General features: G+C 36.9%; 1 protein-coding gene across 46 annotated transcripts in view; it reads left to right on the top strand.

The window, feature by feature from the left end:
• The window catches only part of LOC144958123 (CLIP-associating protein 1-B-like), a 272,256-nt gene that overhangs the window by 59,951 nt on the left and 188,082 nt on the right, over window positions 1-24,223 (top strand). For all 46 annotated transcript variants that reach the window (XM_078889853.1, XM_078889851.1, XM_078889844.1 and 43 more), the window contains exons 3-6: window positions 4,985-5,167; window positions 6,237-6,328; window positions 7,430-7,606; window positions 10,031-10,104. In XM_078889853.1, coding sequence (XP_078745979.1) covers window positions 4,985-5,167; window positions 6,237-6,328; window positions 7,430-7,606; window positions 10,031-10,104 — 526 coding nt within the window. The remainder of the gene's footprint in view (window positions 1-4,984; window positions 5,168-6,236; window positions 6,329-7,429; window positions 7,607-10,030; window positions 10,105-24,223) is intronic.

The raw sequence follows: 24,223 nt of genomic DNA, 5'->3' as shown, positions 1-24,223 counted from the left end.
CACGTAGCTTGAGACATGATGCCTGTTAGGCGATATTAACATTTTCCCCACAGAGACAATGCTGTTGACGGCCAGGTACTTATTTTACACCTTAGCACGATGAGAGAATATGAGTAAAGAGCCTTTTCCAAGGACTGAACAAAGCGAGGCTCGAACCAAAACCACGATCCTTGATCGTGCGTCACATACCACAAGACCATCATAATCAGTTTTTTAAAAAGTTGTTATTAGAAAAGTTAAAACATTTGAAAAACAAACAAGCAAAGAAAAATTGCAAAAGAGGCAATATTATTTGTCCATTGTCTACGTCGCTTTTGCATTTTGTGACTCACCTTGTCAATCTGGTATATGTCAGACTGAACTAGCTAAATAACATTGAGTTTAAAGTCAAAATGATTAAAGTTCTGATATTTGTCTTTTGGCTGGATGTAAAGAAGAAGAAGGAGAAGGGAAAAAAAAATCTCTATCCACTCAATGAAGGTATTTATTGAAACCCAGCTTCCATACAACCACCAGGTTCATTGTCTCATGAACTCTTGTTATCATGTACCCATCTTCACACTGTGTTCTCTTTTGTGATTAGTTCATCATCCAGTTCAGTGTTAATTAATCAAAGCCAACTCTCCATAACGGCGGACCGAGGTTAAATCCGTTTCCTCTAAGGTTTAGTTTTAAAATTTTATTAAAACTAAATGATATCTAAACCAGAGCACAAAGTATTCGACTATAGTGTTAACAACCAATGGCTGACGTACTGATTGCAAACTTCTGCGTTCTCATTTTATTATTATTTTTGGGGGGGGGGGGGGGGTAGAAAGGTTTTTCAAACAGGTTTAGACTGGCTAAATGTAAATATGACATTCTCATATTGACTGTGTCAACCCGACCCTCAGTGCTGTCTGCAGGTAATTTGCTCTTTACATGCTGGTCAGAGACAGACAAATTAAAACACGATTTTAACCATTTATCCTTCCACCCATCCTCCCACTTAATCCAATCTATCCATCTATCTATCCATTCATTCATCTCATAAACCATCCATCCATTCGTCCATCCATCCATTCGTCCGTCCATCCATTCGTCCTTTCATCCATTATTTCTTCCACCCGTCCGTCCATCAACACATCCATCCATCTATCCATCCCAGGCAATTTACCATTGTCATTGAAAACAGCTCATGACATTATATGAATGTATGAATGGCAGTTACCTTGTGATTTTACTTGTTAACGCGCTTACAATCTATAGATAGTATGCAGATGACATCACTCAGGCCTTTGTTATTTTGCCATCCGCGTTTGTGAGTTGTTCTCACTAAACTGTATTAACCAGACTATAAAAGTTCATGGTTACACAGAGTTTGTGTGTTGGTCCGTTATAGATAGAATGCGCTTGGCCAAGGAGTTCACAACATTGCCATCCGGAAGTATAACGGACCAACACACAAACTCTGTGTAACCACTCTGTGTTAATACAGTTTAGTGAGAACAACTCACAAACGCGGATGGCAAAAACAATAACAAAGGCCTGAGTGACGTCATCTGCATACTATCTATACTTCCGGATGGCAATGTTGGGAACTCCTTGGCCAAGCGCATTCTATCTATATGTCACAGATTCGAACCTTCTCTCCTTCATCTCTCTCCCCCCCCTCCCTCCATCCCATTCTTCCCCCCCCCCCATCTGTCTCCCTCCCCCTACTTTCTACTTGTACGTGTGTTTAAAATTTGGAGGGGGGGGGGGGGAGGGGGGGCGTGTAATAAACGACATAATTGGGTTTTGATAGAATGAAGTTGACGTCATTCAGGTCTTTGGTATTGCTTTTTGCCATCCGCGTTTATGAGTAATTCTCACTAAACTACATAAACCAGACTATAAACGTTCAAGGTTACACACAGTTTTGTGTGTTGGTCCGTTATACTTCCGGATGGCAATGTTGTGAGCTTCTTAGCCAAGCGCATACTATCTATACTGCAACGGCGGTCAATTTATCATCTTAAACAGACACACCATTGTAATTAAATATTCCGTTTGAAACCTGACGCAGATTAAGTCATGATGAATGAATGACAGTTAGCCGATATGGTTGACATCACCACCGTACTCTGACTCTGATAAACAAAACCATTTCTCTCTCTCTCTCGCTTTGGCCAAAAACAAATATCGATCTATTAAAATGGCCCCTGATTTAATACAATTCTCAACCTTGAACCTTAGAGGTGTCAGGTTTTAAACGTTTTGGAGAGTTAAAAAAACATTTTTTTCGGGGGTTAGGGAGGGGGGGGGGGCGTTGGCATTTTAGTCAATTGATATTTGAAGTAAAATCTTTATGGCCCTAAAATCAGAAGATAAAAATGTTAGCCAACGCCCGGTAGATTTGATGTTGTCAGTGACGTGTTAGTCACCAACGATAAAACTGAAGCTCCGTTACGTTTATTGTATTCCATAGCTTGTTAACGCTGGGCAAGAGAGGTGTTTAGATGTTATAGAGAAATCTATTTTATTATGTTAAGGGTAATGGAAGAATGATTTTCTTTTCTCGTTGATATTGATGAAATGATGTGAACGTCACAGAGTTCTGAATAATTTCGGATGTCCGAATGCCTTGATCAGAAGACTGTTTCTAGTCGTCACAAGTTTCTTTCCCCTTCCCCCTCTCTCTCCCTCCCTCCCCCCCCTCTCTCCCTCCCTCCCTCTCTCTCTCCCTCCTCCTCCCTCCCCTCTCTCTCCTCCCTCCCCCTCTCTCTCTCTCTCCTCCCCTCTCTCTCTCTCTCTCTCTCTCTCTCTCTCTCTCTCTCCTCCCTCCCCCCCCTCTCTCTCACTCTTTTACTCACCCGTCCTCCCTCTTTGGAGACCCATGCATGTTTAAAAGGTCTATTTCCTTGTCGAACCAGCCATCCGCACGCCAATCATCTATCCAAATATTTAGTCGTCCTTCCACCCCCCGTCCGTTCGTTCACACATCCATCCATCCATCCATCCATCAATCCATCCATCCATCAATCCATCCATCCATCCAACCACAATCCTCAAATAAGTTTCTATGTTTGTTTATAAAAAAAATAATATTTTGATCGCATATATATTCACTATATACACTATTCAGCAGTAAAAAGTGTACACTGCGTATAAACTGATGCGTCTGAAATCATAGCAAACATCCTGTTATGATATATTATATTCCTTACACATTTAGATGATTTATCATGTAATTAATCAGCTATAAATTCGCATCGTATTTCTTCGATACTCTACCCACCCGCCCTGGTCATTTGTTTTTCTGTTCGTACTATACTTTATATGAAAAAAAACAAACCTACAAAACAATCGTCTTTCAGTCGTGACTTGTCAATGTGTTAAAATCGATTCTCACATAAGATTGGATTTCGCGCGTTCCTAAATAGTTAATCGCACATACACATTTCAAGTAATCGAATTTCGATCTTACCGCATCAATGATTGATTCGATATTGAGCGACATCTCTCTCTCTCTCTCTCTCTCTCTCTCTCTCTCTCTCTCTCTCTCTCTCTCTCTCTCTCTCTCCCTCCCTCCCCCCCTCCCTCTTCTTTGCACTCTTTCATAAAGCGCATCTGTTACATTACAGTAAGTAATACATCAAAGTGTGAGGTCGGAGTCAACATAGTTTATTTCTTATTAATTCGCGAAGATGCCAAAAAATCAATCCTCACAAAGATGTAGATATTGATTGGTTTTCAGCGTATTGTATTGTATTTCAAATAATATTCATACACCTTCCAGGTTGTTTTGTACTAGATGATTCGCAAAGAAATTCAAACTGTTCTTCGTCTCCACAATGGACATACGGGTATCGAGAATGGATACTTCAGAGGCTTTGAAACGTAGGATTCTTGTCATGGAATGATATTGATACCATCTCTGATGTGGGGATAAACTCGTGCAATGACAACATAACATATTCTGGAAATTTTATTTAAAAATTATGAGAAGACAAAATGTTGAAAATGGAAGTGATCTAGGAAATTATGAATATTGCGCGCATCATAATAACATTTTAAATCTTGCGTACTCTTTCCGTTTGTTAATTGACATTCTTACTTCTGGAATAACGATTTGCATTTTCAATGTGTGTGATCGAATCGACGTTCCTGTGATTTTTATGTAAAATTTAAAAAGTACCCAATATGAAATAAGTTCTGTGATATTATTATTTTGTAAATAAAATTTTCGTGGAATATTTGTTTAATTTATTTTTCACAATGTTTATGGAAATATTGTAAATCGGAGTATAAAAGAATGCATACTATACGGGAAGAATTATACAGGACCACACAGGAGGCACCCCTGTCACCCAAAGTGCTTCAACATTTAACGGTAAGGGTAGTTCTGGCTGGCGAAGTTAACTCACTCAATCCTAGAGATTTGCTACTTTTCAAAATTGTATTTGAAATGAGCATGCACATATATAGTTTTAGTCAGCTACCATTAACATGTAAAAAACTAAAAATATTATCTTTGATACTACGCCTAAAATTTGTCTCAGAAAAATGTAATAAATAGGCATGAAGTAAAAGTGTCCCGGGTAAACTACGGATATAGTCGGTGTTAGGGTTGAGTTGCCAGAAGAAATAGTGACAGCACCAAGTCATAAACAATTCCTGGCCACTCTGAGCGAATACAACGTGGCGCAGCGCTTGTTGCCAGCATGATGGCGTTGGCAGACCGAACGAAGAAGGAAAAGAAGAAGAACAACAACAGAAGCAGCAACAAAAAGTTGAATATTGGTTTAAAATGTGATTGATCGACTGATTATAAGGGATGTCGATAGACTCAGGATCCGTGGGCCTCATGGCTCTAATAATCCAAGTTTTCCCCGTCTTCCCCAAAACTCGTTCACATGGGCGAACCTCACACACACATACCACACCGATCTAACTAAAATTAGTAATCTTCACCAGAAAGCTAATTTTGTTCTCTCTCTCCCTTATTTCTTAAAAAATTCAGGTATCCCTTAATGGGCTAGAGGTGCTATGTCTGATGGTAGACAGAATGGGGGAGAACTTCAAGCACCACGTGACCACAGTGTTACCCCCCGTCATCGACAGACTGGGAGACTCCAAGGACCAAGTCCGAGACATGGCAATGCAGCTGCTTCTCAAACTCATGATGCCTGCATCCACTCCACAGGTAAGATCTTATCCTGGAATTTCATCATTTAGAATTTTCTTCTTTTTGGTAAAGGTTTTTGCTCACAAAATGGGACACGAAAAAAATAATCATATTTGAGATTAAGAGAAAATAAGTTTATAAATCTTCTTTATGTACATTTAAAAAGTGTGAAATCTTTTTTTCTTTCTGTTTATAAATCAATTTTTCGAATGCCATGCATTATTGAATACAGTATTTATTCATGAGTGAAATGCTTATGACATTTAAGAGGATATGAAATAAGAGAAAATAACTTTATAAATATTCTATATGTACGAGCATTTGAAAAAAAAAACATGGTGGAATCTTTTTTTCTGTTTATAAATCAACTTTTCGAATAAAATCCTCAAATGTATTATTGAATGCAGTATTCAGGAGTGAAATGCTTATGACATTTCAGTGAATATGAAATAAGAGAAAATAAGCCTATCAATCACCTGTTTGATATTTTATTTTAAAATTATGGAATCGTAAGACCTTGCCAATTATTTATTTATTATTATTTTTTTTGGAATGAAGTATTAATGAATGAAAGCTTATGATATTGCATGCCATTAAGCAAAAATAAGAATGTGAAATATCTATGTTTGTTTTAAAATTATGACTTCGTTTTTCTTCTTTTATCAATTAAAAACTTAAAAACAAAGACATCACCTTTATTTTTTTAAAAAGGATTTATGAGTGAAAATATTATGTCATGAAATTTGAAATAACAACAACAAAAAACAAAACAAAAAACAAAAAACAAAAAAAAACAAAAACAAAAATAAAACAAAACGAAAAAACAAATAAGCTTATAAATCATTTGTATTTTTATTTTTGAAAATATTGAATGTTTTCACTTGTTATAGCAATTCGTAAAAAGACCCTTAGTGGGAAGGTAAAAAATGAGATCAAATGAACAGCATGTCAAAATAATACAAGCCTATGTCGGAGTCGTTATATGCAGGTCTACAAATAATGATGTTTCTTTATTTAAAAATTAAAAAAAAAACATTTTAAAAATATTATCACAACCGTGCTCTTTTATGATATTTTTCATCCCCAGTTTGTCTTTGACCGCCTAGGTCCAGCATTCCAACACAAATTATGGCATGTAAAAGAAGGTGTCTTGATTACACTACAGAATACCATCAACAGGTAATGGTCTTTTGTTGATTTTAATATGTAGGCCTAATCTTTTTTCATCTTCTTATTAAACCAATTAACTCAGATTGAGTAATATTGTTGATATTATTTAGATATTATTCATATCATACAGCAAATTCTGCTTAAATTCAACACTTCTTGTTTATCCCAAATTTTTTTCTCTCTCTTCTTTATCTAAGCGTGTTCCATTGAAAAAATATAAATGAAATAAATGGATGAATTCAATTATTCTGGTCCGTCAGAGTTGACTTGAATCAAAATTCCAGTGTATTAATATCACCTCTCTTTGAAAACATAATACTTTTCAATGTGTCAATAGTCCAAGTAAGAAAATAATAAATAAATAATAATTGAGCTTTATATAGCGCAATATCCACTAAACCGCTTTACAAGGGGTACCTGGCCAACAGCAATATTTAACATGTAAGACATCGATATTACAATTTTTTTGGGACAGAGACACCAGGTTTTTACATTGAGTACGGTGAGAGAATATGAGTAAAGAGCCTTCTCCAAGGACTCAACTATGCGCCGAGTGAGGCTTGAACACCTTCCGATCCGAAAGCGAGTGTCATACCACAAGTCCACATAGCCACACAGATAAAGGGAATGAGGCATTTTGTGACTTAACTCATTCATACGTGCAAGATAAATGTTCATTCTAATTGTTTCATCACGTCAATATGGAAACGGCATTTTTTTCTTAGCCTCCTCCTGGAGCAAACCATATATGAAAAAACGCTTCCACGAAGTAGTTCATATTAAGTCCGTAGATAATAAGGGCCATGGATCGGAATTTATATTATTAGGTTTCTATAGCGTTAAAGATAATTGAAGTTGCTTGCTGCACTTTCGATAGTCTATTGTGACATTCTTTCCACTAGATCTAACAAACTCGACAACTCTATCACTGCACTCCGGATTATCACCAGTCCCTTTGCTTATGAATATAATGCTCTACCAACTCAGCCAACGGAATCTCTATAATTCATATAAATACGGTCGACTTAAACCGTGTCCTCTCGCACTCCCATTTGTTTTATCATTGTCATTGCAATCAGTGGAATAATCTGTTGCTTCTATCCTTTTCAGATATGGAGCCAGGTGTCTCCTGTTGTCAAAACTAGTCCCAGAGATCTGTAAGCTGTTGGACGACCAGGCTCCTCAAGTAAGAGAGGCAGCGGCCAATTCTCTAGTGGAGATTTATAGGCATGTAGGGGAGAGAGTGAGGAGTGATCTCAAATCCAAGGGGCTCGTCTCACAACAAAGGTAATTCGATTGTTTATCTTCTTCTTCATACCATAACCTCCAGTAAGTCATTGCTTGACATTTCTCAAAAATTAGATGTCATTACAAACCCCCATAGTTATTATAGATAACCAAGTTTGAGTTGTCCCAGAAATCTGGATGCTGCTAGACAACCACACTCTTCAAGGCCAGTTCTCCAATTGAGATTTGGGTGGGGGGGGGGGGGGGGGGGGTGGGGGGGGGGGGGGGGGGGGGGAGGGGGGGGGGGGGTGGGGGGGGGGGGGGGGGGGGGGGGGGGGGGGGGGGGGGGGGGGAAGAATCAGGAGTGATCTCAAATCCAAGGCGGCTTGTCTCACAACAAAGTTAATTAGTTAATTGTTGCCGTTCTTCTCTTCACAACAAACGGAAATAGTTTGTTCTTATTCATATCGAAACATTTGTTCACTCAAAAGTTTGAGGCCCCCCCCCCCCCCCCCCCCCCCCCCCCCCCCCCCCCCCCCCCCCCCCCCCCCCCCCCCCCCCCCCCCAAAAAAAAAAAAGAAAAAAAAAAAAAAGAAAGAAGAAAATGAGCGTTATCTCAGAGATCTGTAATGTGGTAGACAGCAGACCCCTCAAGTAAGAGATGCAGCGGCCAATTCTTTAGTTATTATAGATCTATAGGAAACTGGGGAGAAAGAGCAAGAGTGTCTTAAATCCAAGGGGCTTGTCTCTATGCGCGTAGCTAAGAAGCTCACAACATTGCCATCCGGAAGCATAACGAACCAACACACAACGGCTATATTCTGGTTAATACAGTTTAGTGAGAATTACTCATAAACGCGGATGGCAAAAAAAAAAACAAACAAACCCAATAACAACGATCCGTGACGTTTTCATTCTTTCGACTTCATATTCAAACCTTCTTAACTCACAGCATGTCGGTGCCCAAAATATTATGTCAGATAACAAAGCCACAATACGCTTCAACAGTCGTAACGTCACTTCCCTCGTAATGACGCATGGTAACTTAGTAACTGGCTCTAAACTAACGGAACAATGGCGGACGCCCTTATGATTTCCCCGACGAGCATAAAAGCGTATCCAGAGGGGGACAAACCATTATAAATACGATCATGTCTGGACTTTTAACATATTCTGATCACAAGACATATGAAAAGTTCTAGTCAGCATGAAGAATAAAAAGTACCGATTTTCTTTGTTTAGAACCACGATGGCCGCCGTTGCTGGGCGACGTGACATCAGACTATTGAATCCAATTTGCTAATTATTATTTTGACCGGAAGTGTGAATAGTTTTATAGTGAGTTCACATTTTCTGAAATCTTACTAGATTTGTGTTGCCAATGTCTCTGTATTTGTTTGTTATTTGCGGCCCTTACTGTTTCTCAGTGATTTCTTTTTTTCTTTTTTTCTTTTTTTTTAAACACTTGGTTTTCAAGTTTTTTTTATGTTGACATTTGTGCATTTTGGTTTGTCTCTTATAATTTGACGTGACGCTTTGACTTCGGAAGATTTTCCCCTCTTTTTGATTTTGAAAAGTTGGCAGGCCTGAGAATATTAATTTTTGTCCAATCCACAGGGAAGAACATAAGGGAATGCATATCATTATATGCGATATAATAATAATAATAATAATAATAATAATAATAATAATAATAATAATAATAATAATAATAATAATAATAATAATAATAAATAATAATAATATGATAATAATAATGATAATAATAATAATAATAATAATAATAATAATAATAATAATAATAATAATAATAATAATAATAATAATAATAATAATAATAATAATAATAATAATGAAAACTTATATAGCGCTATAACTCCGAGAATCAAATGATACGTCCCAAAACTACTCACCACTTCTTCGCGCCAGCTCAATCGTACCGTCAACTTAGACGTGGATAGTCTTGATTGATATAATAATATGTAGAATTACTTATCACCCAACTGGCTGTCTAAAACCAAAAGCAATGAGTAGAGTGACATCATCATCATCATCATCATCTTCATCTCTCTCTCTCCCTCTCTCTCCCTCCCTCTCTCTCCCTCTCTCTCCCTCTCTCTCCGCCCCCCCCCTCTCTCTCTCTCTATCTCTCTCTCTCTCTCTCTATCTCCGCCCCCCCCCCCCTCCTCTCTCTCCTCCTCTCTCTCTCTCTCTCTCTCTCTCTCTCTCTCTCCCTCTGCCCCCCCCCCCTCCCTCTCTCTCTCTCTCTCTCTCTCTCTCTCTCTCTCTCCCTCTCCCTCTCTCCCTCTCTCTCTCTCTCTCTCTCTCTCTCTCTCTCTCTCTCTCTCTCTCTCTCTCCCCCCCCCCCTCTCTATCTATCTATCTCTCTGTTGGCTAGGGACCCCTTGTAAAGCAGCGCTTAGTGGATATTGCGCTATGTAAAAGCTGAAAAAAATTGAATGGTTTTCTCTTTCATCTTTACAGAATGACAATGCTGGAGAATAAGTTTGACGAAGTCAGGTCATCCGGGAATATGTTACCTACGGCTAACATGGGGGGTAAGTCCTTATTTTCTGGATTTTCTTCTGCTCTTGCCGCCTGTCCATGTTTACGTTACTTTCGCCCAGCTTTCCCCCCTCCTTCCATGAATTAAGGGAGATAACTGTTTAACTTAATGGAACCTGTTTGTAATAACCGGTTGTCTCCCTTACCATGTAATAATTCATTTTTCAGTTGATCTCACCGTCGTATCAAAATAACTCGTCATAACTCGATCAATGTGTTTGCGCGCGTGCGTAGATGATTATATTTGTGAAATCAATTATTAAGAGATAAGAGATAAGAAAACCCCCGAAAAAACCCCCAAAACAAACAATATCCTCTCTCTTATACTTTTCCTCTCTCTTATACTTTTCTGTTTTTTGTTTTTTTTTACTAAACTAATTGTACACCCGAAAACGGTGTAGGTTCTCCCCTTTTCAGTCCATCCATCCCTACCCCATTTTCTTACCTATCATTTATTGACGAAGAGAGATGGAAACGTGTAAAGACATTAATTAATGACTGATATAAATTATATATATATAACACATAATTGATTTTACCCAGCAGGCCATGTGTGTAATATGACCTGATATGACCTAAATCGGTCGCAAGCGCCGTAAAACCCCATTCTTCACGCTCAAGGGCCATTACCGAACAGTCGATTATCTTTTTGCCAGTTGTTGCCTACATATTTTTCTATCCAGAACTTCCTTTGTTTGCCCTGTGCCTTTCTGCCAGCTACTTTTCCCTCCAGCACTGATTTTTGGATGGTGTTGTGTCTCCGAATGTGTCCATAATAAATCAATTTTCTCATTTTAACTTCTGCCAACAGTTTTCTGAACCTTTGGCCTGCATCAATAAGAACCAAAATAGGTTGATGTCTTTCTGGTCCATACAGGAATGTGGACCAAACATAACATTTAGCCATACGTACTTTTGTTTTAGTTGATAGTTTTAAGAGCATAAAAACAAACAAATGTGAATCATATTCAGTACAAGTTGCCGTAAGGGCACCTTCTTTAAACTTAAACTTGAGCCTTTATACAGCGCAATATTCACTAAACGTGCTCAAAGGGCTTTACAGGGGTCCCTGACCAACAGCAGTACGTAACATGTAGAACGAGACACGTGATGCCTGTTAACGACCAGGTACTCATTTTACACCTGAGTACGGTGAGAGAATGTGAGTAAGCCTTTTCCAAGGACTCAACTATGCATCGAGCGAAACTTTGTACTTAACTAGAGCATTTACCTAGGGCATTTTTATAGAGCAATATCCACTAAATGTGCTCAATGCGCTTTACAAAGGGTCCCTGACCATCAGCAACAAGCAATATATAGAACGAGACATGATGCCTGTTATGCGATAATTACAATTTTTCCGACAGAGACAACCCTGTTGACGGTCAGGTACTCATTTTACACCCGAGTACGGCGAGAGAATGTGCAGAGTGCACAGTGTTCCAAATTGCTTCTCAGTGATCTTTTAGTCTGAGTCACTGAACCGTGAAGTCAGTGATTTCAGGGCAGGTAATCTTAATCCTGGGTGCATTCCTTACTAATCCCTATCTTCCGTTTTTTTGTGTTAATTCAAACATTTTCTCACCCGGATAATTAAATATAACATTATATTTTTTAGTTGAATATCATTTACCCTTCTTTGCTACACATCATTGTGAAATTTTTATCAAAATAAGTTTATTGGTTATGTTGTAACTTGGGTTATAAAAGTATGTACATAATAGAATTTTGAAAAGTGATTTCTCAAATATAATTAGTGATATCTCATTAACCAAACGATAGATTTCCTTCGTTGATAATTTATAAGTTTTAAAATTTTATTGTCTTTTAGGTGTGAAAGTTCGGTTAGTGCGCGAAGCGTAGTTTATTTTTTTATGATTTTTTTGGTTTCACCTATCAGGTAAAAAGGGAACATACACTTGAGATACACTTAAAAATCTCAATTCACTATGTTGTTTATGTGCTAAAGGTGCACTAACAGTTAAAGAAAAGGCTAAAAACAGGAAAAACATTTTTTGTAATGACTTCAAAAATGAAATCAAACTGTTCTTTGACATTGATATTGAAACGGACCTTAAAAATAAACATTCAGAAGTTATATGCTATAAATGTGAAAAGAAAATTAGAGACATGAAAACATATAAGAGTCTACTAGCAGTTGTAGAATCTTACAAGACCTGTGAATTGCTCACTGATGTGCCTCAAGAGAAAAAATAAGAATGGGAAACTAAGATCCCAATCACAGAAGAAAAAATAGCCTTAGTTGTTCATAAAGAGAAACTGTCAGAAAGATGTGGGCCAGTCTGCAGTTCTCTTGATGATATATTAAAAACAAACAAAATCATATCTCAAGTATGTCATAGTCGTAGCTTCATAGGAAATCATTGCCATAGATATTACACACAAGACGTTTACGAAAAACTCACTGAAAATGTCGTTTCTAAAACATACATGTATACAAACAATAAATTAATCAGGGACAAAGCTGAAACTATAAACAAATGTTTTGATGAAATAAATGGAGCTTATTCTGAAATACATTCACTAATTTCTCACACAAAACCAGTCACAGAGACAGTAATAGAAAGTGTTAATAGCAGGATAGAGAAATATATGACAATATACCGTAATTACTTTCCTCAAAATGTACTTCCAAAACACCACATATTGGAAACCCATTGCATACCTTTTATGAAGAAATATACTTTTGGTCTAGGTCTTTTAGGAGAACAAGGAGGTGAATTGTTACATTCAACAATTTCAAAAATTGAAAAGAGAACACAATCAATGAGAACATAATCATCTCAATTAAAAACAATAATAAAAAGTAACCTCCTGCAGGTTTCTCCTGATATCATGTCGTATGTGCCCCCCAAAAAAAGAAAGTTAGGAGAGAATGAAAATTTGATGAATCAAACAAAATAATACTTAAACATCTTAAAACATTTGACATATTACGTGGTTAAACTTCCTCTAAAAATAGAGCTGTTATTTGTATATTTTGAGTTATATGTTGCTTTCTCAATCCCCTTTTTTTCTCTTTTCTACTTATCACTTTCTCCCTCCAACTATCCTCCGTTCAATAGCTACATCCTCCACCACAAATCTTTTTGTTCTTTCTCATACCTAAACAGATCCATACACATACCAACACACACTAGCAACTCCCCATCTCTAACACAAACACACACACACACATATAAACACACACATGCATTGACACGCAAATTACTCAATACGCAAATTACTTAATATCTAATTTATAAATGGGTTTGGACGCATTAATGGACTCTACTAGTTTTCACAATGACTTTTAAAATAAAATGAATTCAATTTTTTGTAAACACAGAGAAAGTGCTGGGTATCTGCTTTTTAAAGAAAGTGAATATATAATATTAAAGTATGTTTGATGGCATTCTAACTATATTCTGTAATCTGGAGTTGTAATACAAGAGAGATTGCATATTGAATCCTCAAGGCCGTCGAATGTTGAATGGGAGGGTTCAAATATCAGACGGAATAGTGAAATAACCAAATTTCCGGCACATGTGAAATTTTGTGACTAATTAGAAATAGTCTTTGACTTTTAATTAGTGAATTTTTTTTTCACTTTGGTCGTTTAAATTTTTAGATAATTAAGAGTTTATTATGCATGTTTGAGTGAATTTTTTTTCAAAAATACTCTGAAAGTTAATGCTTAGTGTGAAAATTATATACATCTTATTATTAATAAAATTATATCAGAATAAAGATCATCTTCTCCTTTTTCTAAGTAATCACTTTGTATTTATAAATAACATTTTTAAAATAGTTAAAAACAGGTTTAAAAACCATAACAAAGGTTGATAATTTCAATAGTCACAAAAGGCTCTGACTGAATAGCAGAAATCGGTGAAGCGTGACAGTATGCATTGTGAGAGCAGGGGTAAAGCGGGCTGAACTAAAAGATCGCTTTTGGAACACTGTGAGTGAGGCTCGTACCACAAGACCACATAGCCCCCTTGCGTACTAGCACCAATTGCTTAGACTGTCTAGTGACACCCGACACTATTCGTCGCTTGGGACTCATTCACAAGTCCGAGTGGGTTGCTAAGCGCTTTACTCGAAAGAGACCGGAGTTGTCGACCACTCGGTCTTTCACCATGCTAAACATTGCTTGATATTGTGATTAGAGGAAACACCATACTGCTGAGTCATAGTGAGCCCCCCCCCCCCCCCCCCCCCCCCCCCCCCCCCCACACACACACACACACACACACCACCACCTTAATATTTATATTTTCACCGTGATTGTCGGGTCCCCTTGAGATGAATTTGATAAAGGGAAATAATCTTACTCCGCCGTACATCAACAAAACACCTTTTGTTTTCTTTCTCATTTTGGTCAGAAAATTTCTTATTTGAAGATATTATACGTAAGATGACCGTCACCCAACTTGCTTAAATGTCTTAAACCCGAGACCATAAGCCGTTAAGTCAAGCTGGGGAGTCGCTTTTATCTTTGTCATACTCTGAAAAAAAAAACAATACAAAAAACGACACACAAACCAAACACACACACAAAAAAACAAACAAACTAATAGGTATTTAGAATTTTGACCAGAAAACTCATCCTTCAAATAAGGATTAAATAGAATTATCCTCATCCTGTCAAAAAATCTCAACCGGGACGGGACTTCCGTAAAAAAATAACAAAAAATCTCATTGCTCATATAAAAAAAAAATTCAGGTCAAAATGAGAATAAGGATGATTTGTCAGTCTATTTACGATAGTATAACTGTTGTAGATGGTTCGTTAAACACTTGAGTTTGTTGTCGAAATCAGGTTCAATGCGTGCGTGAACCGTTTGGAATGTTGTTAAAGTGTAACACGTGTACCAAGTTTGGACACCGGGCTATCAGCGTGTTTATTTTGTCGTCATAAACACACGCATTCATGGTTTTTTATGTTTTTTTGTTTGTTTTTTAAAATAAAAAGACCTTTATTTTTTTTTAATTTTTTTTTATCGACACCTTAATTAATGTCGAGTTTGCTCCTCCCCGCCTGTTTACCTTTGAGAAGCTGTTAATTTTTTTTTTGGTTGCTGAAAATGAAAAGGTTTGAACAATATTATTGGGAAGATAATAATAAGAATTGATGTTGAAGTTACTTATTTGTGTCTTCACAATTAAAAAAAAATAAGATCATAAGCTATTGATATTTTACGTTTGTTTGTGTGTGTGTTTGTGTGTGTTTGGGGGGGGGGGGGGTGTGCAGACAAAAGTTAGTGGGCAATAACCTTAAGGCAAACTTTCCATACAGTGCGTAGCTTACAATGGCTACAAATAACTGTGAGGTGCTCTAGGAAATACTTTTAACATGTGGCTCATGAAAGGTGTTTTGGGACTTTCCGATGATAGTTTCTATTATTTCTTCATATGTTCACAAATGTTAAATTTGCACTTTAAAAGATTTTTATTTATCCCCCCCCCCCTCCCCCAGGAGCACTTTAAACGTAAACTAAACATCCTCAAAACCTTCTTTCTACAGATTGTCCACTGCAAATGGCCATGGCTTAGACTATTTTAAATACCCCCCCCCCCCCATGACTTAAACGTGAAAATGTAGATAATTGTCTACTCTTTTGCATTAAATCAATAACTATTTCTCTTAAATGCGACATCTGAACCCCTTTCTTAGAGCACCTCGCATTAGTCTTGTATATATAGTGCTGGCGGTAACGCCTTTAGTACTCTATGAATCATGTAGGCATTTTGTCTGTTTTGCGGTTTGTGTGTGTGTGTGTGTGTGTGTGTGTGTGTGTGTGTGTTGTCTGTTTGTTTATTTTGACCAGTACACTTCTATTTTTGAAATAAAGATAGATTATTAAGGTAACTTTAAATCTGACTTTTTAAAAAAGTAGGTTTCGGGATGAAAACATTTTATCAACTCCAGGGTCATCTTGATTTGTCGATTTATATGAGATATTAGTGTTAGGCCATTATACATTGAGGGGCGCGTTCGCCCTACAGGGGCAAGGGGAACGATGCAGGTTTTCTGTGGAACAATAAAATATTTAAAAAAATAAAAATAATAATATATATATGTTTCTTTTTTTAAAAACAACTTAAATTTTTTTTTCATCTTATGAGTTTTCGTGGTATTTTGGTCTAAGAGGGCTACTTATCCAACTTTCATATTATGTTCTAAAACTTGAAATAAGCATCGAAAACAAATAGTAGTAGAAGAAGAAGAAGAAGAAGAAGAAGAAGAAGAAAAAAAAAGAGGTTTTGTATTTTGTGAGTTGTGACAGGTCTGATGCAGTTAAATTACTGTTGATGTGTTAGGGACATGTCATCACATGTCACCATATTTACTGTTAGGTTGTAGAGTTTATGTCCCTCCCTCATTATTTTTATAATGGCGTGTTTGTTGATTTTAAAAAAATTATTTGTTTGTATATATTATACGCTTGTTTTATGAAGAAACTCAAAGAATGATGGGTGGCTATGGATAGATGGATTTTACCTGAAAACGAGCAAATTCGTTTGTTTGTGTGTTGCATTGGGGTGTGTGTGTATGTGTGTGTGTGTGTTTGTGTGTGTATGTATTTGTTTGTGTGTGTGTGTGTGTGTGTGTGTGTGTGTGTGTGTGTGTTGAGATTCGTGGAAAATGTAAATATGATAACCTTCGATTGAGAAAGCTGTGAGGAATGACGGTTGGTCGGTCGGAAGAGCAAATGAATAATGAATGAATTGATGAACTAACATATTATGGACTTTGTAATGTACAACAGAACAAAATATTATAGACAAATAGACAAATAAATGAAAATGAATAAATGAATCAATGAATGAATGAACGAACGAACGAACGAACGAACGAACGAACGAACGAACGAACGAACGAACGAACGAACGAACGAACGAACGAATGAACAAACACTAACGAACGAACGAACGAACGGACGGATGAATGAATGAATGAATGAATGAATGAATGAATGAATGAATGAATGAATGAATGGAATATGTTCATCTTTTGACCAGACACAGGCATCAATGGTGATGATGAGATATTTATTATTTACCATCGTCATATTTGCAACTTACGGCATTGAGTTGAGAGTATTGACACAGTGGTTGACAAGGAGAGAGGTTTGGCCACAGTCTCCATTCATCTCCCTCCCTCCCTCACGGCCACGATAATGTCCTTGTTTAATTTAGCATATCTTGTCTTCAGTCCCCCCCCCCCTCTCTCTCTCTCTCTCTCTCTCTCTCTCTCTCTCTCTCTCTCTCTCTCTCTCTCTCTCGAATATTACGTAACCGCATAGTATATTATTTTCTTGTTTTACCTTCCCGTTTATTTCGACTTTTAGTTTGCGTAATATCAGATTTCACACATTGTAGTAGTACTACTTTGAAGGCCTTAGGAATTATCTGATTGACATTGCTTGTGTCAATTTGATTTTCCTATTAAAGACAAACAGTTGTATAATCCTAAACCAAATACTATACATGTCTTTTATCTGAAAACTTTGGAGTTGCTGGAACATAATCTAGTGAAATACAACCGTAGCACGTTTGCTGTGCCTTCTGTTTACAAAGGACAAGTAATATTACATCTTCTGTACTATATTGCACCTGTTATTTGGTACTTATTATGTCCCCTCATTGAACTCATCCCTTCATCTTTTCTTTTCTTGGTAACTCCAGATTTATTCTCTGCATATCAACAAGAACAACTACAATAACAACAACAACAACAACAACAACAACAACAACAACAACAACAACAACAACAACAACAGAACAATAACTTATGTTATTAGCGAAGCTAACTCCAGATTTATTCTCTTAACTAATAACAACAACAACAACAACAACAACAACAACAACAACAACAACAACAACAACAACAACAACATCAACAACAAAAACAACAACTTCAACAACAAAAACAACAACTACAACAACAACAACAACAACAACGAACCACAACCAGAACAACGACAAACAACAACAACGGCGACGACGACAACGACAACCAATTTGTACAATACATATCAAAACATTGGCACGCCAAAACAGGATAACAAGGAATACCATGATATGAGCGCACAATGACAGTACAACTTTTCTAACTTGATGGCCACCAAAATTTCAACTTCATTCGGATATTAAGGTGATTCCTGTCAAGCCTTTTAAATTTTGAGACGTCTTAAAAGTTGCAAAGTAGTTTTACGATTGACACATTTAATTAAATTATTCTTTTAAAACTCCTATTCTATCTTTACGTTAATGACGAAAATGTTTTTTGGCCAAAATGCTAAAGAACGTGTTTGGTCCATGTGCAGCAAAATAGATAATCGGGTATCATGGTCCGGTGTTTCCAGAAGTTCTTGACTTGTTGATATCTCATATCTTAGCCCGCCCATGCATACTTTAATAACAGGTTCCCGACGCAGTGTAGCCGTACTCTGAGTGATAAAAACACATTTCACCCCCCCGTCTTGGACAGAAAACTTGTTTTACAGTCATTGGATGGATTAAAATGACACCTTACCTAACTCAAACATGAAACTTCAAACAAGTCTACATTAACACTTCAATTAAGTCTAATGTTTGATTTTTAAAAAAAACAAGTGGATGATCATTTTAATCGACAGATATTTGAAGTAAAATTAAATTCTGGCCAAAATGATAAAAAAGAAAAAGTATTTAGTCAGAGGAGGCCCTTGAGTGGGATTAAACACGGACGGTGCCTCTAATCCAGGCCGGATTCGGCCTTAAGTCCATATAAAATGGAAAAACGTCATGCCTCTACGGTGTTGGTCCCCATCTCCGTACGCACCAATGCCCCGCCTAGGCCACGGATGCTTGATTTTGTTTTGTGTCTGCGGATTGTTTAGAGACGAGTGGGTGGGGCGGATTCGCCTGTTTACTAATGCCGTAAAGCTTAATGGAACAAAATGTGGTCGTTTGTCGGAATAATAGAGCTGTATCGTACTTTTTTTTGGTTTGACTGGGGTTTTTGTTATTGTCCCTTTGAAAGTGAGATTAATGGGCGACGGACAATTTCAGATATGCCATTCATTTCGCTAATGTACAGAAAGACATACGCTTTAATTGGTCATTTCTTTGGACCCCTTCCGACTTTCCACGACTTCGCTAGAATATTTTAAATAGTCAAGTTATTTTACACACGAGTTGATGATCCCAAAATGTTTCCACGGTGTTGGTCCCCAACTCCCCATGCTGTATTGTTTTTGTGTCTGTGGATTGTTTAGAGACGAGTGGGTGGGTGTGGATTCCCTATTTATTACTGATGCCATAAAGCTTAATGGAACAAGATAATGATATGGTCGTTTATTCGGTTTAATAGAGCTGTCTCGTGTTATTTTGGTTCAATTTGATTTTGCTATGTTCCTTTTGGGAGATAAATCAATGAGTGACGGTTCATGTCAGATCTGCCTTTCATCTCGCTCAAATTCAAAGAGACAGAACTTATGTCATTTTCGGACACTCCTCTTCATCCATTTTCCCAGTTCATCGCAAGAAAATTGTTAAACATGTTATTTTATACACTATTGAATGTTTTCCAAAATTTTATTGTTTGTTTTATTTCAAACATAATGATCTGAACAAGTGTGAAAGAAAGGTGCCAGACAAAGCAAGAAAGAAAAATACAAGAAAAAATCCCCAAAATCAGTCTGCCTCGACTGGGGATCGAACCCCAGACCTTCTGATTACCGATCGATCCCCAGACGAGGCAGACTGATTTTTTCGGATGTTTTTTTTTCTTGTATTTTTCTTTCTTGCTTTGTCTGACTGGCACCTTTCATACACACTTATTTAGATCGTTGTATTATTACACGGGTGCCTGCTCCCTATTTTCTCAATTTGATTATTTCAAACCTTCCGCTGATATCAAGTTCCAGAGCAATGTTTAAGACCAGTAAAGATGACCATCAAGAAAATACCATAATTTTTGTTTCTCCTCCAGAGATTTGCACATCGATTGTAATACTCCCAATCAATCAAACTGAGTCTCTTGGTGTCTTTGGAGAAGAAGAGGATGGAAACATTTCAGAAGAAATATTCATGAAAAAATAACGAAAATCTTGCATTGTAAGTTTAATGCGATTCCACATCTACTCGATCGAATGAAAACCTAATCTGATCCTATTTGAATAAACCCGAATCGTTGTCTTTTCTTTTTTTCTTCTCCTTTTATTGTCATTTGTGTGGGCAGAGGAAGATCAGGGTCTCTTTTTTTTTTTTTGAGTAGTTAACTCACTCAACCCTAAAACCGACTATATTCGTAGTTTACCAGGGTTACTTTTTTTTTTTTTACCCCATGCCTATTTATTACATTCTTCTGAGACAAATTATAGGCGTAGTATTAAAGCTATTGTTTTTAGTTTTTACATGTTAATGGTAGTTGAGTAAAACTATTTATGTACATGCTCATAATATTTAATATATATAATATATAATATATATATATATATATATAATAATATATATATATATATATATATATATATATATATATATATATATATATATATATATTAATTTTGAAAAGTAGCAAAAATCTCTAGGATTGTGGTAGTTAACCAAGCTGTGAAAAGGTTCACATGCCAAGCATAAAACAATGGCTCTATCAATCTTAAAGAATCGAGTCTTAGAAGCCAGATTTCTTTTTCTTCTGTGACTTGCACATTATTCCAACATAGAAATGTGAAAACCTAGAACGTTGACCGATATAAGAACTTGCAATGTTTGATTAGCATATCGGTGACCGAGTTGGTATGCTTGGAGTGTTGTCAAACGACTTGTTTTCCAATTCTATGAAACCATAAGAAATATTCTTTGGTATGTAGTCCCTTTCAGGTTATTATAATTCATTATAGTTAGGTGTTTGTGCGTGTTATGAAGATACTTGACGTGTCAGTAAAATGACATTTTTTGCCTTAACAACAGATGTTAGTGATAGCATGTCTGTCTACCTACCTACATATCTATCTATCTATCTATATCTATCTATCTATCTATCTATCTATCTATCTATCTATCTATCTATCTATCTATCTATCTATCTATCTATCTATCTATCTATCTATCTATCTATCTATCTATCTATCTATCTATCTATCTATCTATCTATCTATCTATCTATCTATCTATCTATCTATCTATCTGTCTGTCTGTCTGTCTGTTTTTCTGTCAATTCGTCCGTCCGTCCGTCCGTCGAATCTAGGTTTTAATTTTATTTGATTTTGGGAGTTTGTGCCGAGGTGTGGGGTCGGAATGCAAAACTTGGCGAGAAAATCTCTTGGAGGAATTGAGGTAGGATAAGTGAAGGTTGCGCTGTGCAAGTAGAGGCTTAACCTCCTTAGTGGCAAGGAAAGCCGTTCATTTCCGTCATGTCATTATGCAATGTCTTACCTTTGCCATTATGCTTCCGTTCATCATTCATGAAAGTATCGTCAAATTGTTATACGTACTTACTAGATTTCGATTTCTGAACTATTTCTGATTTCCTCAGATTAGATCTGAATGTGTGTGTGTGTGTGTGTGTGTGTGTTGGGGGGGGGGGGGGGTGATTTACATTATATTTACATACTGGCTACCACATGGGTATCAATACTCAGGGGCACAAATCAGTGTGAATACGAAGTTGCGAGCTGTAAAAAAAAAAGTATTGATACTAGTGTTCGCTTTGCTAAGAAGCTCACAACATGGCCATCCGGAAGTATAACGGACCAACACACAAATCTCTGTGTAACTTTAAACCTTAATAGTCTGGTTAATATAGTTTAATGAGAATTACTCATAAACGCGGATGGCAATAAACAATAACAAAGACCTGAGTGACGTCGACTCCATTCTATTTATTGAAGGGAAATATTATAACAACTTGGCAGTTGATGCTTCTGGCTCAAAATGTCTTTCCCAACGCGTATTTATTTTCAGGTCTGATAACCCAAATGGTTATAGGCTCATTATTGTTATGGAAAAAAAAAACACTCTCAAACCACTGTTAAATATTGTCCATTACATCAATGATAAAACATGCCCATAATAATGCGGCTGATTATCAGACCTGCAAATATGTACACGTCGGTCTTTCCCGTCAAACGTCATGGACAATAAAAACGACATCACGGTAGGTAGAATCCAGAAAGGCGAGAGAAGGGGTCCCATGATTTTGCCAAGGATAATAGATAGAATTACCGTACTTTTTCCCCGCAACTAAAGAAATAGGTGCCCATAATATATTGGAAGACAAATCACGACGCCTGAATTTAACAAGGATCAAGCCTTTAGTTTGACCAAACCTTTAAACGCTGAAAAGTGTGTGAACATTTAATAAATAACCTTTTCAAAAATCTCTTGCAATCAGTTATACAACTTGTAGGTTTTAGCTTGGCTTACGTCAGATGATAGATTTTTATCCTCCCGTGTATTCACACCCGTGGAATTCTGCACGATAAGCCGTATTCCTTTATTAGAAACGTTCTTGATGTGGCTGCTATTCTACGCCGCCATTCTCCATTCGCCAAGCATTCTGGCAATGCTATAAGTGTTATATAATAATTTATACCCTCCGCCGTTTAAATCCCAGAACCTATAATCTTATACAGAGAGATAAAAAGACAAACGTCATCGAAATACTGCCAATACCAGCACGGCGATAAATATCAACTATTGGTTTAACCCTTTACAGGTCGTTTTCGGTTTTGCTTAATTTTGGCAAATTATTGTGGTATGACACTCGCTTTCGGATCAGAAGGTCCTGTGTTCGAGGCTGGCTTGGCGCATAGTTGAGTCCTTGGAAAAGGCTCTTTATTCACATTCTTTCACCATACTCAGGTGTAAAATGAGTACCTGACCGTTGTCTCTGTCGGAAATAAAAAATTGTATTATCGCCTAACAGGCGTCATGTCTCGCTCTACATGTTACGTGTTGCTGTTGGTCGGGGATGGGACCCTTTGTAAAGAGCTTTGAGCACGTTTAGTAGATATTACGCTATATAAAAAGCTCAAGTTTTAACGTTTTCACTACGAGAGCAGTACTTGTCACTTGTAGCCCGAGTCGTATCATTGTGGACACTATGTTTGGTTGAAAACAGGGAATCCTGTCGATATCGGTGTTTATATCAGGACAATTTAGAAACTGTAAAATGAATGTATGGCCCAAAATATTATGAGAAGTGTTAGTTTTATACGCATTATAATTGAGGTTGAAGGATACGATATCGTAATAAGCAGGAAACTAGAAATTCACAGTGATTTAAACAAGAAACTCGGTATTGCCATAAAAAGGTTAATATTTTTTCTCTCTTCTTTTCCCTGCACCACGAATGTGAATGTTACCCGAGTCGGTCATCTAGAATGTCATTGCTTACCAATCAATCAGGCTACCCCCCCCCCCCCCCCCCCTTTGAATAGTGGATACACCACCACCATAATAACCACCGCCGCACACACCAATCGACAGTATCGAACGGCTTACTGACAAACGGCCATTTTTTAACAATTTGGCCACAACACTTTTGCTTCATATTACAAAAAAAAAAAAAAAAAACAACAACAAAAAAAAAAACAACCATTAAAAAACCTCAATCAAACAAAGAAGAGAACAAAAAAATAAATAATTAAAAACAACAAAAACAAACAAAAAATAACAAACAGACAAAACAAGACAAAAGGCAAAAAAGACCCCCCCCCCCCCCCCCCCCCAATAAAAGAAAACAGCAAAAAAAAAAAAAAAAAAAAAAAAAAAAAACCCAACAAAAAAAACCCATCAAAGAACCAAAAAAAAAAAAACAAACCCAAAAAAACCCCCACCAAAACATAACGAAGGAAATACAAAATATAATGTATGAAAAGGCGTTTTATCGGGTTGCGTCGGTATTGAACGATTGAACGATTTGATTGACGATATAACTACTATTCTATCAGGGGGTCGATAAAAGCTATCTGTAATAACAATAATAAATTCTTGTCTTTAGATAATGTATGTCAAATGGTATAATATCGGTACCGAAGTAACCGGCGTCGCGTTACATGTTTCATTATTCACATGACCTGACCTGTCCGTGTCACGCAAAGGGTCAGTTTT

This window comes from Berghia stephanieae, chromosome 12 (genome assembly GCF_034508935.2).
Source record: "Berghia stephanieae isolate SIO BIC M18660-M18661 chromosome 12, UCSD_Bste_1.3, whole genome shotgun sequence".
In the NCBI taxonomy this organism is placed as follows: domain Eukaryota; kingdom Metazoa; phylum Mollusca; class Gastropoda; order Nudibranchia; family Aeolidiidae; genus Berghia; species Berghia stephanieae.
Note: the sequence above shows the minus strand (reverse complement) of the source record. Positions and strands in the feature narration are given on the sequence as shown.